The sequence below is a fragment of the Anabrus simplex genome, chromosome 2 (genome assembly GCF_040414725.1).
Source record: "Anabrus simplex isolate iqAnaSimp1 chromosome 2, ASM4041472v1, whole genome shotgun sequence".
Classification (NCBI taxonomy): Eukaryota; Metazoa; Arthropoda; class Insecta; order Orthoptera; family Tettigoniidae; genus Anabrus; species Anabrus simplex.
The window spans coordinates 553,073,325-553,092,708 of record NC_090266.1 but is presented as its reverse complement, the minus strand read 5'-3'; the positions used below and the strand labels follow the sequence as shown (position 1 = coordinate 553,092,708).

The following is a 19,384-nucleotide window of genomic DNA, read 5'->3' as shown; positions in this document are numbered from 1 at the left end:
CCAGCCGCTATTTAGGCTGCCTTCCTTTCCTTTCCTTTCAGTACCGGTATGCGCTGTTGCGAGGTGGTCTGTCGATATGTAAGCTGTTGATTTTGAATGCAGAAATCTTCAGTTCTTTCTATGGACGTTCCCGATTTGCTTGTGGTAGCAGTCTGTTCTACTGAAGCTTCTGTTTCCGTTTCTTGCTTTGTGTTGGCGACAGCCTGTCCTATTGGGACTTCTGTCTCCATTTTTTCATCTCGGGCTTACTCCCGGATCTGCTCTGCTGGAGCTTCCATGGCTTCCCTTGATGGCAGAGTTTTTGAAAATGGTTCTTTTTGCGCATCCATGTTCCAATCCGTCATAGGTTTCTTGCCCCTTCTAGGGTCTTGAGCGTCGTTCTCACCATCTATGATAAGGCATACAGCCAGACATTGTCTTCCGGCAACTCAGGCTCTCCGTAGCAGAAACCACGCTTCTTAGTCGTCCATCCAGCGGTCCGCCCCTGGCCCGAACATAGACAATTTCGTTCCCCCTTCGGTAAGCCTACTCACGTGGTTTACACTTGGCATTCCCATGACCGAGTTCACAGCCATGCGTTTCCCCCTAGGTTGGGTTCGCCCCTTTTTCCCAAAGCAGCCCGCAGTGAGCCTTCACCTCAATCACCAGCACCATTTCTCCTGAACCACCGTATCACCCATGTGGAGGAACTATGGATGCCTCTCTAGCGCGTGTGGGCGAGGCTTCCACTTCCAAGCCTTGGCTTGGACTAGTAACAATCCTAATGCGTCAAGACGTTCTGTGGCAATACCTGTTTTTGGTTCGCGAGAGGGTATTTTATTTCCCTCAGACCCTCCAGACAAGTCCGGCGGGCATCCCTATCCGCCACCTGGGACACGCCCGATAGGGGAACAGGTAAGATAATCTACATGGGTCACCTAGCTTTATACTTCGTGGTCATTCATTCTTCAAAGGGTCGAACGTCTTTCTGTTTACCCTTCTGATCAGGGTCAAGTGGGGGTAGTTACCAAGCTGTGCTTCATATCAAAACTGTAATCACTTCCACCATTACTTTCAAACATTCAGTGTAATGTTGAATTCTGTCCTCACACAAAGACTTCTTTTTTGTTTATTCATGTTTCTCTCTTGTTTTTATCACATCGTGACGAGGACCCGGGTGTGATCTGTGCCACAAATGTGGATTTGGCCCAGTTTAACAGCTTGATGCCCTTTTCTGATGTCAACCGTGTGTAGGTTTTACTTCGTACAAAAACTGAGATAGCTGTTCGGTGACGAAGGGATAACAAAGGGTTAGGACTCTGAAGAACGCAACAGTGTCCAACATTTAGGTGGGTACAGGTAGACTCTCAGCATTTTTCGAATTTGAAAATGAGAAACCACCTTCAGAGATGCGATAGTAGGGTTCGCACCTACCAACTCCCGAACGCAAGCTAACAGTTGCGCGACCATAACCGTATCGCCAACTCAAGTTAACAGGTGGTACGTACCGCGCAGCCAGCTCCCTCAATCCTGTATGGTTTAATGTCACTTCAGGATAATGATATTGTCTCTCAGAAGCCGTCGCATATTCATTTTTCATTTACTAGTTGCCTACGACAGTATGAAAGATGTTAAAGTATACAATTTATCATCTAGTATTTACGGGCACCGTCGAGCAAATGCCAAGTTATCAAAAGAAGGTGAAGGCAAACTGCACGTCAACAGTTCATGTGTTATAGGCAGCGCGTCTTTTCGCCGGCTATAATCGTTCGTGATTCAATCGAACGGGAAAGCGGGCTACGAAATGAAGCATGTTTGAAGGCATTCTTCTTTCTCGAGAAGAACAACTTTGATTTTCAAGATAGTCACAGTGCTGATTCTTAATGACCGTAAGTTTAGGGATATCTACGTGAAGAAAATAGAGTAGTTCTATTTAAAAAACAAAATGATTATCTACAGCTCAGTAGATATTGGATATGGGTAAGTACTGCAGGTTCAACTAAACAAAAGTGAAAACAATGTCAATATCATAAACCAGGGTCTCTCAAACGCCCAAAATATCACGCGTACAAACCGAGGCGCAGAGGCTCCGTGCACTGTGCATCGGTTCCACTCGGCTCCACTCATATGGTGTAGTGTACTGAGAACGACGAACGTTCGGTGAAAGACGGCTTGTTTATCAGTGAAACAGATAAACAAAATACAACATAATAATGGAGCACCGGCAACCTGTTTCGAAGAAAGCAAAGACTTCCGAAAATCAATTTCAGTCGAACTGGGAACTTCCGTATTTTTTCTCTGTCGTGATGATAAAGCCAAATGCTTAATCTGTGACCAAAAATATCCATTTTTCAATACAAAGGCTTTGCTCGAATTCTATGAGAATCTCGATGCATCGAGAAGCAGCTAACATTATCTGTATGTTTGGTTCCACATGCATATGTGAAAGGTGTTCTTTTTCTGTTTTGACTTGCATGAAAACTAGATTGCTTGCGAGTATTTCCGATTGTAGTTTAAAGAACGCTCTCAGAATTTCCATCAGCCGATCCCTTGTTCCAGACATTACTGGTATACTGTAATTACAAAGAAAAAGGAAAAGAAGAGCTATAGAAGATAAACTGTGTGCTCAAACCAAATTGAAAGAAGAGTTTTTAACACTTGTCACATACAACAGAGTGTCTCCACTCACCGCACAAACATTTCGTAGTGAAGGAAGAATCAGCGAGGAAGGTGAAGAAGGTAAAGACAGGGCGAACAGGTGAGACAGATGTAGGGAAAGAGGAGTGGGGGTTTGCACTCTGGTTAACCTAGTGAAGTTGTCTCCTGCACCTTGTGCCATGCAGTGCACTGGTGCATGCACCCTGAGAGGCCCTGTCTTAAACGGTTCATGGGTTATTTGAGGTGGACTTCGTAGTTGAATAACCTGGTATAATGTGTTGTTAACTGTAGAGAGAATGTGCACATATCTGCATACTTTGCACTTGTTAACAAGGAACTTTGAAGAGCAGAACAAGGTAACTAAATAAATAAACAAACGAGACTGATGATCTCATTGTTACAAAGCTACTAATGAAACTACTAATAATACAACTACTACTTTAAAGAACTGATTGTTAATGAGAGAGAATGAAACAAATAGTTAACAAAACACTCCTATTTACACTACTTGGTACTACACACCAAGCATGATGGAAATAATAATAATAATAATAATAATAATAATAATAATAATAATAATAATAATAATAATGTGTTTAGTCACTCTGTGAGGTTAAGCTGGAGTTGAATGCAAGCCTGTAAGGTTAAGCTTGCATGCTTATGGGCACTGAACTTGGATTTTTAAGGTTGGCACCCTTGTGATATTAAACCTGGAGTCGAATCCAAACCTGTGACTTTAAACTTGCACACGTAGCAAACCACCATATTTTTCAATTTTCCCGCTGAGTGATGTCACTCCCACTTTGTCTGCACACTTCGCAAATTTCCTGCGCTGAGACATAACATGCGCAACAGCCAATCAGCGCTTGATCGACTACACTGATTATCATGTCTGTATTATTTATTTATAGCAACAACAAAGCTTGGGCTTCGATTACAGAACCAATACATAACACATTAATAACATACTGTAGATCAATGAGAACAAAAATTATTAGAAATAAGAAATTTAAATAATAAACTAAAAACTGAAACTAGTTATGAAGAATTAAATAAAATAAAAGTGGAAAGGTTAAGGTTGTAAGAATTAAAAAGGCAAAAGTTTCAAAAGCTAAAAGGGCACATCTACGAAAATAGTGATAGAACTGAACATCAAAGCAATTCAGATCTCATGACCTAAGTATTTAAATGATTGATTAAAATTTTTTGCACTTTGGACAGAATAAACAGTTAATGACATTTAAACACATTAAAAATGCAGATGGACTAAAAGAGGTGTGACTATGAATAAATTTATATAATTACATTTACAGTGTTCACACATCCTCATTATGGACTGTTTTGCCTTTCAGCGTTCGGTCTGCAAGGCTCTGTGAATTAAGTGCCTCCACAGATCTCTATTTGCTGACAAGAATTGTGGCCTAATTTCCTTATTTAGGTGCTCACCTCTTACCTTTACAGTAGATAATTAAACAGTATTACAGTTCCACAGTTGCACTTGTTTATCTTTTTTATTCAGTTCGTCCACTTATGTAGTCCTTGGTATTTTCAACCTTAATCACTATACGTCTTTGAGTAGTCAAGACATTAACACTGAAACCATTAACAGAGGCTTTTGGAATGTGGTACTCTTGCAGCAGTCAAGTCTTCCCTAATAGTGACACCACTCCATGCCAACCTACACTTCAACCGAAGTACTTCCTCCCTCTCTCTATAACTAACAAATTTCAATATGATTGGGCGCTTCACTCCTAATTCCCACTTCTCTACACAATGAGATCTGTCAATATCTTGCACAGAAATGTCTACGCCTAGCTTGTCCCAAAACCGACTGATTGTCAAGTTGTCAGTGTTCTCTGTTAGATTTTCAGGAATAGCTAACACACGAACACTCCTTCTGTTGATATTCTTCAACAGAGTCTGTATTTATCTGTATTTTGTCTTTCAAGGGTATTCAGTTCAATCTCGCACCATCGTATTTCCGCCTTAAAATCATTTACAACCTTGGCAGATACTATTGTCCAACAGGTAAGAACAGGCCTTCAGTCCAAGGATATTCATTCTCTTGGCTATTATGAAACTAATAACCGAGAGTGTTACGAAAGCCATAGCCAGTGATTTTGTTTTCAAGGCAGTCTTGTAAAACCAGATGGGGAAACATAAGTGATTATTTTAGGAAGTCTCTAAGGAAGAATACTACTGTGAGTGGTCAGTAGGCGAAATCTGGGAAGCTCTACAAATATTCAGAGCAGCTGAGTTTTCGAAATAATTCTTCAATACGAGGGAGACCAAGAGTGACATTGGTGATGAGGTAGGAAACCAGGACCTATTAGGAGATGACGAAAATTACAATACAGTTAACAATGAGACAAAACAACTTTCTACAGAACTTGACAGTCCAGCGAATGAGCAGTCCCAATGTCACACGTTGTCTACTCCAGCACAAACAGGTTCCTTACAATACTCGACACCATCGAAAAAAACAAACCGTCATTAAAAAAAAAAAAATTCCTCCTACTGTTATGGAGTGTCTTCTAAAAGAAAAGGAAAGTATGGGATCTCCATCAATCCACTCACCAGATACTGTTGACACCTTTTATTATCAGGAATAGCTCCAGAATTGAAAAGGCTGCCCCCACGTTACTGGCATTACGCTAAAGCGGATATATTTGCAGATGTGCAAAAGTACGAGCTTAAAATGCTCATGGGAGCAGAGCCAAGTGCAGGATCATCTGCAGTTTCTCATTCTCATTACTCTACCCCAATATACTCTGGACGGCCTTCTCCTGCAGGAAGCTACGATGAATGTGTTGGAGTGCATGAAAATCAAGGGTTAACAACTGGTCAAAGGCAACGGGCAACTTCTCTGAACTACTCAGTGCAACAGTATTTTGAGAATTTCGGACAGGAATAAATACATACCGAAACTGAAAATGAACCAAAATACATTTTTACAGATGAGTGTTAAGTATGAAAATGTTTTTCGTAAACTTTCATTAAAATAATAATTTATGTTACCAAATATTCGTAAAATACCACTTCAGTTTAAATTTAAAACATTATTGTATAGAAATTATTCAGTTGAAGTTGAAATGTCTTTGTATCGTTTTCAAAATTAAATATCAAAGTTTATACTGTAATGCTATTCTACCTTACATACCTCAAGCACACTGCGAGTCGTTCCCTCTGAGAAATGGCTTTTCTCCATTTTGTGTCCTGTTTTTTTCGGGTTGACTTCTAATTTGCTCAACAGAATGTTAAAAGCATGTTCTGACGTTCTAAAGTATTAGTGAAACTTTGATCCATCATCCATCAATTCCTTATAAAGAGTGGCAAATTCTCTTTCTGTTCTTCTCTTGTTCCAGGCCTGATGAACTCACTTCTGTTTTCTCACTTGTTGCTCCCCCTCTTCATCCAAAATAAGAGCAATCATCCATATATCACTTTTTGGGAGTTTCGCCATTTTCCGTGGTACTATAGAAAATATTGGCTGATGCCGATCACGCCACATTATAGTGTGAATGGAAAGCACTGTGAGATCACGGGCAGTAGGGTTATGGTCCGGTCACGTCACTGCTAAGTGTAAATAGACTTATCCATTTATTTGATGAATTATTTTAAAATGATATTGTTAATACATAAATACTCTTAGCTCAGGTACCAGTCAACCATGATTGCAATTTGTACATTTTCTTTAACAAAATCACAGCACACACTGGTAATTGAATTTTTACAAATTCAGGTAGGAGAAGAATAACCTATAAAACATATAAAATCCTGTTAAGCACAGAAATCTGACTTCTTCATAACCACATCATACTGACAAGAGGTTAAGTAAGAGGTAATATTGAAGATCACATTTTTCAAAAAATAATTGATGAAAATTATATTCGCATCAGTCAAACTCCAGAGTTAATGATGCACTTCACCATCCATGTCACTCCACAAACTGAATCCCTGTAACTGTATGAAGAAAGATTTTTTTGAGGGAAGTTTTTCCTTATCTTTGAAGATCTTCCTCTCCCCCCAATTGGTCCGCTGGTTGACTACTTAATAGGTTTTCTCGAGATGGTTCATCTGAAGAATTTCTGCAATTCTTGCAACAATGAATTACTTTACGTATGGCTTGCATAACAAGAACGTCATTGTACAGGCACATACCAAAGATAAGAAGAATGAATCCAATAACCTGAAAAAAAAACAGAACAGAACACTATAATAAAATCTCACACTAGTTCATATTGAGACCACTTACATATGATAAAAGAATACTGAAAACATTCAACGCCGATTTACTGTTAAAGCCCATGGTGACTTATCAAGGGCCTCTCCGACATTCACAGAGATACTTTTCTGAATCAAAAAGTGGTACATCATATCCATTTACTGTACAGTATATTCATGCATAATATGTATATTTTATTTATGACTTTTAAAACACCTGACATTCCACATTAGAAATGTAATTACTTCCCATTTATCCAGTCCTTTACATAAATCCAATTTAAATGATGCTAGAAAAATATTTGTAGTTACCTAATTCATAAACACATCAAAAATTATAATTTAACAGGTACTGAACTGCACCTATGTGAGGAGTACCCACAGCCAGTAGGTCACACGAGGAACACAGAACAATAATTCCTATACACTGTCAAATGAAACAATGTGATTTTGCAGGGGCATGCACAAAGGTAGCAATGAATTACAAGGAAAAATGTATGAATATAAAATTATTTTGCCTGTACACTAAGAACTACTAGATACTTTTCTTTGGCCAATTTGGGATAAGAACAGTGTTCAAAATAGGTCCAGTTACATTTCTGTATGTACAGCTGATTAGTAGCTTTCACTAAGGCTTCACACACATGGAATTTGTTTTTGCACCCAATAATGGAACCGATGAACACCGGAAATTGTATTTTTTTTTTTTAAGAATTGTCTTTATGTCGCACCGATACAGATAGGTCTTATGGCGACGATAGGATAGGAAATACCTAGGAAAGGGAAGGAAACAGCATTGGCTTTAATTAAGGTACCGCCCCAGCATTTGCCTGGTGTGAAAATGGGAAACCACGGAAATCCAAATTCAGGGCTGCCAACAGTGGGGCTCGAACCCACTATCTACTGGATTCAAGCTCACAGCTGCGCGCCCCTAACTGCACGGCCAACTCACCCAGTGGAAATTGTATCAAAATGAGTTCAGCAGTTCTTGAGAAATGATAGCACATACAAAAACAAAATGGAATGGAAACTTCAGTGATAATCTCAGAGAGTTTTAAGTTTACAACAGAATCCAAACCAAGTTAGTAACTAAACAGTTAATCATGAAAACTGGAACTTCGTTAGAACATCTTATAAGTACTGGAACAGTCTAAATACCATTCATAGAGTAAGCAACTGCAAACTAGCATAAGTACAGGTTTAAGAAACTACCTTCCTGATCAAGAAGTGCTGGTATTGTATGTTGCAGTTATTGGCCAGAAAGTGCAATTCAGGAGGATATGAATTTCAACCAAAAATGTTACGTACCTAGCTTCCCATCAGGTAATTCCAATGCTCCTGCACTCCTCATGAACTTTGTGCGAAGCTTGCTTGTATGAGCATAGGTAGCGGAGATAGAGTGAGCGAGTGTGTGTGCGCGTGCGAGAGTGTGTGTGTGAGTGAGAGTGTGTGTGTGTGTGTGTGTGTGTGTGTGTGTGTGTGTGTGTGTGGGGGAAGATTTCTTCATAGGAGTAGGAATGGACCATACTGCCAATGTTAAATTTAACAAATATCTCTTTTCTAGAGCTACTCAAAATAATGTACAGAAAACTCTGCTGAAACATTAGGACGTACATAATATTTGGTGAATGAAACATCCACGTTTTTTTCCACGGTCGTCTACATCTACAAGGGGTATTAAGTTTGCATGAGATTGTCACATGGGCCTATAATTCACTCTTATAAATAGTTTTATCAGCAATTCTAACCAACACCCCAATGTCTACTAGCACTCATCATTATACCATGATTTTTATCCAACATATGATAACTTAATTCATATAGTCTTCAATTTGACTACGTATTTTTACCCTTATATTTTTTAAGAAACAGATCTCAACCTCAACAAACACATTTCATCATACTATTCCTATCCATTGATGCCTTGGGTTCGATACTCTGGTCCCCAAGCGTTGCATACTGTTCAAGATTTTTACGAAGAAGGTCCATTTGAGAGTCAGACATGAATTATTTTTAAGAAATAATGTGATACAAAATTCTTTTAGATGAACAGTTTCATATTTTTAAAGTGATCTTAATGTGTGTAAAGGTTTTTTCAAGTACCTTTGTACTGTAAATATAATGAACTACAGTGTCTATACTATTAAGAGTTCAACAGTGTAGTTTATCTAAATTTGATAAGCTCCTCAGACCAAAGTTTGTTTTAGGATTGAATAAGGCTGATGATGCCCAGCAAAAGAGGGGTGAAACATGTACCTTAAAATCTAGTAGTTTCTATGTTCATTTAACCATGCAACAGTGGATTGTATTGAATAGGTGGTGTAATAAAATACTCCTTGTATAAACTTAGTGATATAACCAATAACTCGTCGTTACCATTAAGACCATCTCCTTATACATGTGCCTGGGCAGTCTTCTGGAAAGATATGTTACAAAAAAATATCTTCTTGAAAATTCTAGAGTGGCTAATACATAGATTATAATGTACAGAACATTCTCAATCGTTCTAGTGCCTATTACCATTCTGGAAATTACAGTGTGTTTCATAATTATGGATTACAAATTATATATAGGCCTACAGGTAAGAATGAACTATATACAGGTTCTTACATTAACTGAACTGATATGTCTATGTACAGCACGTTTCACGACCTCACACACAATAAGATCATTCGACTACGTAAATACTAATACTTTCATGACATAACTTCACACACAATACGATCATTCGACTACGCAAATATTAATAATACTACTACTGCTAATACTAAATGGATGTACATAAGTTCATAACCATACGTACAAATAATAATAATAATCATAATAATAATAATAATAATAATAATAATAATAATAATTCGAGCTCGGTATTTGCATTAGTTACCCATGGGTGAGAGAATATTGTTTTCAAGTTATATCCATTTATCGCACTTGCGTCAATATGAGGAAGCCAAATTCTTATTTGCTGTCGCAAATTTAGAATCTGACCAGACACCTGTCTATTTTGAAATGCCGTTGAAAAATACAGTGGATACGAAGGGTTCTAAAAGTGTAACCATCAAAACAGGTGGTAACAAAAAGCAACAATGCACAGTAATGTTGTGTGTATTAGCGGATGGAGCCAAACTCCCTCCATATGTTGTTCTGAAAAGGAAAACACTTCCGAAAGGAAACTTGCCGTCCAGTGTTATTGTTAGAACACACGAGTCTGGGTGGACGGACAATGTGTTAGTTGAGGATGAAGTGCGTTTGGCAACGTCGCCCGGGAGCTTTGTTACAAAAATGAAACATGCTTGTGTTGGACAGTTACCGAGAACATACAACTGGCGCCGTAGAAGATATGATGAAGAAAGGAAAAACCGATCTTGCGATAATTTCCGGAGGACTTACTTCTATTCTACAGCCGTTGGATGTGTGCGTGAACCGGCCTTTCAAAACTGCAACGAAACAGTTGTACACCGAATGGATGTCTGATGGTGATCACGTGTTAAAACCAACCGGACGAGTGAAGAGGTCTGAAGTGGGACTAATATGCAGCTGGATCAAGACCGCATGGGCACGCATTCCCAATGATCTAGTGTCCAAAAGCTTTAAGAAAGGTGGAATTTCAAATTCCGTGGATGGTAGTGAGGATGACTATTTGTGGAAAGATGCCAGCGATGAAAGTTCGTATGGTGAAACTTCAGATGACAACGGCGAATTGTGAATGACCTGAGTATTGGACTGATTTCATTTACGATTTTTGTGATGATTTTCTTAATTGTAAGCTGTTTGAATTTATATTTGTGGTATATTTGAAGAAAATTAAATAGGTATGCAAGTTATTTGAATTTTTACTTTTTTCTGTATTTTGCTGCCTCAAATTTAGGGTGCGGGTCTTATTCGGTGGCGGGTGGTATTCAGGATTATATGGCATTTCCAAGCAATTGAAAATAGGCCTTATGCCGATTACAATAATTTATTGGCGTCGCAGAAGAAAAATGGGTTTGAAATGGTAATTTGTCTTCAGTCACATACTAGTGCAAAAAATATAACTAATGTTATTGCTAAGGTGTTTAATGTGAAATTGATCAAAGAATTAGTAAAGGAAGATACAAAATTGTCCTAACATAATTGATGAGTCTACAGCAATTAGTAGTCAGTCTGCGCTCATTGTATATTTTAGAACTGCCATTAATTCACAAGACGCTCAAATGTTCTTGTATACTGTTCGATTATGTTACCAGAAATTTATCGTCATAACAAATGAGTGCACTTTTATAATGTTCGTCTACGTATCAGTTAAATGAAAATTTGTTATGTTTTGCCTCGAATGGAGTGAGCGTAATGTTTGGAGTTAAGTCAGGAGGCGCCAAACAACTATGCAATAGATTTCCAGAATGAATTATTTGGCATTGAGTTACAGGATAGGGTTAGCAGTAAATTATGCTCTGTACGATCAGAATTCTTTTAACCACTCAAACTTTTAGAGAAGAATTATATTCTTTATACAACCAGTCACCAAAGAATTGGAGAGAAGTTAATAATACTGCATCAGAATTAGGGGTAGAAATAATGAAAACTGAAATTTTTTCGATATATGATGGGTATCTAGTAGCACGAGAACAGTGTCTGCTGTATGGAAGTGTTACCCGTTCTTAGCAAAAAATTTTAGAGCAGCAGTGTACGGTGAAGGGATAAAACCAGGGTGCAAAATCAGAAATACATGGTGGGGTGAGAGAATGATTACAGGGTTTAACTATTAGCGTTTATTTCAGGCAGTACCCAGTGGGGATATAATTCCCCAGCAAGTAAATTACCCCGTCCCAGATATTTGTCTGAATTCTGTTGCTTTAAAAAGAATTATAAACATTGGAAAGGTATTCCGTTTGTACACTCCATGAGGTATTTGTCCTAATGGCTACCTATTGGAAACACACCCTCTCCAAAAAGTACAGGAGTAGTGGTGTAAGCTCAAGCTACTTAGAATGATGACAAAGGAGGGCTTCAAGCAATTTATATTTTTGCCCGGGTTTCAGATGTACTTGCCAGAGTGAAACATTAACAATAAGCTGCAGGCGCGAAGTTGCCACTGCTATGCTGCTTTATTGCTCAAGGTCTGACAGTCATTCTATTATTTCTATATTATGTGTATTATTGCTGATGTTTGTATGAAAATATGCAGAGTAAGGAAAACATTAATTTCAGTAATGTGTGTTCTACATTTTCCTCATTATTTTATAATGAAAGAATCCCTGCCAGGCAATTTTAGTGGGGAGGAACCTTTGAGATAAAATCAGTGGTGGGGGAAACCCCCCCTTCCCCACTATCTCCTAGACACAAGCTAACAGCTGCGCGCTCCTAACCGCACGGCCAACTCGCTCGGTCTTTGGGAGATTCATGCAGCTACATCAACTAAAGGAAAAAAAGTCTCTCAAAACTATGATTGTAGCACAGATAAACAAGAAACATGGGCATTTTTTTGAACTGGTGAGTTTGATTAAATATTTATTTACTACTGCAGTGAATTCGGAAAATATATGGGTTAAATGAAAATTACCTATGCAAAAGTTTGCAAAGTTTCGCCTTTGATGGAGCAAGCATAAAGTTGGGAGATAAGTCCGTGGTCATAAATTATGTGATAGATTTCCTGAATCCTCCAACATAATCCTTTCCACATTCTTGCATACATTATACAGCGTGTTAGGGGTTTATGTGCAGATATTTTGCTAGTTGGTAAAGAAAAATACATTTCAGAATATATGCTATGTACTTTTTAACTTATCCTATCCTTTTAGTTGTTCCATAATTGAGCAAAACATTTCAGGACCTAATGTGTTTTGAACAGCCGTAGTTAGGAAACACCGGTTATGTCATACTGTCCTCTTGTAGTGAAGTTACAGTAGCAGGGGTTGTTGAACGTGTTTGCTATTGCAGGCCAACTCATGTTGTGCTCTTCCCCTAATCGTTTGGCAAGTAAGGGAGAGGCTCACTCATGTGGCAGACCACTTGCTGAACTCCAAAACTGGTCTAGGGTACACTTGTGTGGAAAGTACACATAATCCTTAACGACGTATCCACTTTCGTACATTCTCTTACTTCCGCCGAGTGTTATTTTTTAATCTTACATACAGTATGTGATGTCGAATATCTGTACCAGCACATACATGCGAATCAAGTGTTTTGAGGTTATGTGTGATTTATAAGTGTTTAATGTCATTACTTAGTGATCCAAGCTGACAAAAATGAAGGGAAATAGTTAATGAGTTAATGAAAAGTGGATGCAACATTTGTGTGCCGTTTTTGTGAGTCTACGTTAAATTTCTGACAACAGACTACGCGAGTGTTCATAATATTTTCAGGTCAATGAAAGGACGGTGGACACGGAAACAGAAAAAGCTACAAGCATACAGTGAAATTGTTATTGAGACAAATTTCAAAAACCGTAGTTGCATCCATGCTTCAAAATTGCTCGAAGCTACTATGGAAGTGCCGCCGGGTATTTGTAATAACAGGCTTATTATTGGAGTGCCGATAGGTAAAATGACTAATTGACCCGTTTAATTAGAGCTTCCATAATTATGTTACTACTACTACTACTACTACTACTACTACTTTTACGTTCCACTAATTTGTATGGATTTCGGAGATGCTGAAGTGCCAGAATTTGTACTGCAGCAGGTTTTTACATGCAAGTAAATCTACCAACACAAGACTGGCGTATTTGAGCACCTTCAAATACCACCGAACTGAGCCACCATCCAATCTGCCAAGTTGGAATCAGAAGGCCAGCACTCTATCGTCTTAGCTACTCTGTCCGGCATTAGAGATTAGAGTAAGTTAGTAGAGCGGTTAGGGGCGCGCAGCTGTGAACTTGCATTCGGCCGATTGTGGGTTCGAAATCCACTGCCTGCACCCCTGAAGATGGTTTTCCGTGGTTTCCATTTTCACACCAGACAAATGCTGGCTGGGAATGTACCTTTATTACGGACATGATCGCTTCCTTCCAACTCCTATCCCTTTTCTGTCCCATCGTCGCCAAAGACCTATCTGTGTCGGTGCAACGTAAAGCCAAATTTAAGATATATTTCGGACATTATACAACTGTTGAGATCCATAGTTATAAACGATGAGAAGTGTTTTTTGGGCAGACATTAAGGGCGAGTAATAATAATAATAATAATAATAATAATAATAATAATAATAATGTTGTTTACGTCCCATTGGAGACGCGATTCTGAGGAGGAAGATGACAAGGATTAAGGTAAAATTTTAATAAAAAGAAATTTAATGGATTACTGGTTAATAGTTACGTATATGATACTGGATTTAGAATGTTAAACTATTAGTATCTTTTGTAATATTTTCTTTCCATAGAATTGCTTGTTGTACTCTTGTTGTTGCAGCAGCAGCAGCAGCAGTTGGGTAATTATGTTTTAACTTTATTAACACACTACTGTAAGTTGATACTGCCACCTGTTCCCAATTGCGATGTATTTGTTAATAATAATAATAATAATAATAATAATAATAATAATAATAATAATAATAATAATAATAATAATAATAATAGTTTTTCTGAGAACCCACATGTCAAATTTAATGTCTTTTTATCTTTTACAAATATTTACAAAAATAAAGTAAACATTTGACAGCACTAAAGCCGCATCAATCACAGCAGTGCAAAACTTATGGCAGATAGTGAAATTGCAGGGAAACTTGCTTACATAGAAGCAAATTTTGGATTTCTTCCTACTGCCATAATCACTCTGGAAAAGTAGGAAATGCAGCAGTTACAACTCGTGCTGAATGATTTGGATCGCGCGTGTGGCAAAGTGGGACAAGCTGTGTCTGAGCAGATGAAGGTTTCGTAGAAAAACAAAGGGTATCAGACAATGTGTTCAACTGCTAAAATTTTGTCAAGTGAAACTTTTTCTCTTTGTGACGATGACAATGAACTAAATTCAAGTAACACTAATTCTTTTAAGTATGTTCCTGTTGTGTCAAGGGTAGAAAGGAGGTTTTCTGTGTATAAAGCTTTGTTGTCTGATAACACTAGCCTGCTGTCCGGCTCCAAGGCTAAATGGTTAGCGTGCTGGCCTTTGGTCACAGGGGTCCCGGGTTTGATTCCCGGACGGTCGTGAACGACAATTGGTTAATTTCCCTGGCATGGGGCTGGGTGTATGTGTCGTCTCCATCATCATTTCATCCTCATCACAACGCGCAGGTCACCTATGGGAGTCAAATCAAAAGACCTGCTTATGGTGAGCCGAATTTGTCTTCGGACAATCCCGGCACTAAAAGCCATACACCATTTCATTTTTACTAGCCTGCAAATTTAAGCATTTTGTTTGTTGCCTAAAGTAAAAAATGTGATCTTATATAATGTCGATGTGCTGAATTTGAATTTTCAATCAGTTTACTTCTATCATGTAAGGTTTTCTTGCAAAATCACTTTACATGTATGAATTATGGGAATTTCATCACAAAAGTTTTCATAATACTTTTTTATTTTAAAGAAAAAACAATATTTAATATACACAACTTGATGACATTAATGTGTATGGTTGTTAGTACATGTCACTAGTGTTTTTGCTTTATTTTGTCTTGTTTACTTCACTACTGGAAAGTCTCTCACAAATTTTACACTCTTTGCATTTTACTTGAGAAAGTCCTCCTGTTCCTTTTTTCTTTACGTTCGTCTTCAGATATTTCACTCTTTAACATCCAACAATAATCTGCAAGCATACTGATGCTCCAGCGCCCCTGGTATTTCCTTTCGAACTCCAGCACATCCTTGTGAAATAGTTTGCCTTGTTCTTCTCTCAAAGATCCTAGATTTTCAGGGAAATAATCTAGGTGAGAAAACAGGAAATGAATTTTCATACTCATGTTACAACCAATTTCCTCGTATGCTTCAAGCATGTTAGCCGCAAAGTTTTGGTAATTGGGATCCTTGTTGTTACCTAGAAATTTTGAAACAACTTCACAGAAAGATACCCATGCTGCTTTCTCCTTTTCATCCATAGTGCTTTTAAATAATGCACCTGACATCAATTTTCTTATATCAGGACCATTAAAAATACTTTCTTTTAATTTTGCTTCAGATAATATTGGAAATTTGTCACATATGTACTTGTAAGAGTCTCCTTCCTTATTTAGAGCCTTTACACATTGTTTCATTAAGCCAAGCTTAATGTGGAAAGGCAGCACTAAAACTTTAGAAGGGCTCACCAGGCTTTGGAGCATAACTTTCTTAGAACCAACTTCCACACTTTTGAGGTGGCCAGTCTATCTTAGTCCACTGATCAACTCGTGTCCTGCTATCCCACAGGCAAAGAAAGCATGGAAATTTGGTAAAGCCAGATTGACTCAGCAGCATAGTAAGAACTTTAAAGTCTCCACAAACTTGCTAGTTGTGTTCACTGTAGATCACTCACAATAACATCAGTATGATTCTACGAGGATCACTGAATAAGCAACAAGCGCTGAACCAGAAACGTTATGAAGGAGAACACCCTTTAATCTTTGCTTGGAAGCATCAATGAACAGTCTCCACTCACTTAGATCATAGTTTGGAAGTCCAAGTTTTAGCATACATTCTTTCACATTATTGCAATATACAAGCATACCTGCCAACTTTACAAAACCAAAAATCAGGAGATTTTGATTTGAAAATAAGGAGAAATCAGGAGATACAATTGGTCATAATTGCTTATTCTACAAGTCTTGCGCAATACAGTACCGTAAAATGGGGTGAATGGGAACGGTTTTATAGTATTTTCTGTCGCTGTTTTCTTCATTGAGATAATTTAATAAATTTATGCATGTAGCAGTGTTGATAAGGTCAGATAGCTGGTTATGGTACATGAAATGAACAGATTGGTACAAAAAGTTACGTGATATTGACTGAAAAATTAGTGTTCCCATTCACCCCAAATATGGGGTCAATAGGAACAGATACTTAAGTGTCCCATCTAAACCTATTCTCCTCATACTGGGGTGAAAAGGAACACTGAAAACCTTTAAAAATGTTATCTAAGACCTGAAAAATGTATAAACAGTAAGAAATAATACAATAAGGTAATTGTCAACCTAAAATATGCTCCAAAATGTTACCATACGTGGAAATTTACATCGAATTTCAGGAGTCCCCTTCTAAAAAATTAGGATGGTGTACCACACCAACAACGCTTTCCTTATCAATTTCACAGACATTTTTATGTTCGGACCACTTAAAAATTTGTCTGCTCTCAACTTTAGTTGGCACATGCAGTAGGCCTACTTCAGAAACGTTACTGTGAAGCATTCATAGTCCAACACTGATGACTGTTTCAATAAAATAGAATTGCTCTGAAGAATTTGGGTGATTTGATTAATGATGTGGATGGAGAAGAAAAATCTACCATAACCCAGACACCTTCTTCAATTCGTACTTTCTTGTACACAGCTCTCATTATTTTTTCAACCGGATGTAGTTCTCAGCTGCAGTCCTGCCTTAGGTGTGATTTAGGGTTCTGATTCTGGCGTCCTTTGGTTGGGATTGGCAACTTTCTTTTACTAGCATGTTTATCAGTAGGAACTTTAAACATTTTATTTTGAGATCTCCTTCTGCTGTTGCTAATCATCTGACAGATGTCCTTCTTGGCTATCATTTTCCAAGTCGTCAGCTTTCACACTCTGACCAGGAGGAATGTTTAGCTTTCTCTTTCTAATTTTTACTGTCCCAGGACTGAAACTCATCATTGAGTACAGAAACAATGCAGTCACCAGTCATACCATTGTTTCCTTCAACATCGCCCACCGTTTCTTCTGCTGATGAACAGAGCAAGCGACTTAGAATACGGTCTCCGTTCTGTTTAGACACGTTCGTTGAGATAAAACATTTCTGTGACGATTAAGAAAACTGAGGGCAAAGTCATGACCTGGCATATTGTTTCTGAACCTCTTCACAGTGACTCCCATTCTATCAAGGTAAGCCTTAACAATACATCGGAGGTCGTTATGCATCAAATGGGTAACCAGAGGAGAACACATCACCAGCTGATCAACCAAATGCTTTTCAGTATCTAAACAATGTCTGTCCAACTTTTGGCTACATTTCTATTCCTCCTTCACTTTTATTATAGGCCTATTTCATACGTCTGTTTAACACTGTTGTAGGAATGGCATACTTCTCTGAACATTTTCTGTATGATAATCCTCTTATAATATCCTCTAATGCAGCAGAAAGTGTTTCCAGTGGGTCTTTCCTGTGGATTTTGCCCCTCTGATCTGGTTTATATTGCCTTGGCATCTTTCTTCATCAACTGGAATACAGATAAAATAATGGATAGAATTACCGAACAGTATTTATATGAAGACTGTATTCACATTTAATCTCATTTTACACATCATCTATGTGTTCCCATTCACCCCATTTTTTAATGATTTTGTTCATTAATTGTGCATAGTTTTAACGTAGAAAAGTGTGGTTGTATGTCATGGTAAAATTATATTTAATTGTAGCAAAATATGGCATAGTTACTTATTCTAGACATTAAAAGCACTTACCTCCACGCAATTTTCTAATCCAGAAGAAGATTTTATGGTCTTTAATAGCTATAAAAAATTCAAGGTTTCCTTATTGCGCACTGTTGTTGCTACAAGTTATTGTTATCCTTTCAGAGCACATAGAAATGGTGGGAAATATGGATAGGAAATATTTTGGGTGAAAAAATCCCACTGAACTACTTTACATACGATGCAAACCTTCCATAAAATAAATTCCCTACTGTGTGTTCCCTTTCACCCCCATGTTCCTATTCACCCCATTTTACGGTACTACGATATATTTATAACACTTATTGTCTCAAAGCCCGACTGTTGCTATACGAGGCTATAAGGCTAAAAATTACACATCTCTATTCCCTCACAGGAAGTATGTGAGTGAGATGATCAGTCTCCGATAAGCCTACCAAAAATAGTATGAACTCAGCGCTCCACATGTGTGAATCAGTCATGCACTTAGATGCCATTACTTAGCATCAAGCGCCCGCGTGATTATGCGAAGAGTAATGCTATTTGGATCAAATAACTAGCTGATGTACCCTCCTTCGCTAAGGATTCTTATAGTTTTCCCAACTGAAGTCAACATGTCATTACAATGACGCCAGTATGAATGTCGCGATTAAAAGCAATGCTTTAAGAAATATTCGATAAAATGAAAACAGCACATTTTCTCACTTCTAGCGAAAAGTACTACTGTGTTAATCTAAAAGTTCAAATTTTCAGAGCTAGAACAACCAGGCTGCAGACAGCCGTTAACACTCCTGTGTAATTATTCCGTATAAGTGTGCACATTGCTCATTCAAATCACTACCTCAGAGTAGGGATCTAATAGCTGGAATACTATGATGATCGATTGTGTTACATACCAGTAGTATCAGTAAATTTACACAGGAATGCCATGCTAAAGAAGAGAGATCTAACTCCCCACTCCCCAGCTTCTTCCCGTCAATATTCAGGAAGGCTGTTATACTCAAAATGCAGCAGTAATCCCATC

The 19,384-nt window shown here is 38.0% G+C and overlaps 1 protein-coding gene across 1 annotated transcript in view; it reads right to left on the bottom strand.

The window, feature by feature from the left end:
• Nucleotides 1-6,214: 6,214 nt before the first annotated feature.
• The window catches only part of Tango9 (transport and golgi organization 9), a 167,531-nt gene continuing 154,361 nt past the window's right edge, over nt 6,215-19,384 (bottom strand). The window contains exon 8 of the mRNA XM_067140926.2: nt 6,215-6,826. Coding sequence (XP_066997027.2) covers nt 6,638-6,826 — 189 coding nt within the window. The 3' untranslated portion in view covers nt 6,215-6,637. The remainder of the gene's footprint in view (nt 6,827-19,384) is intronic.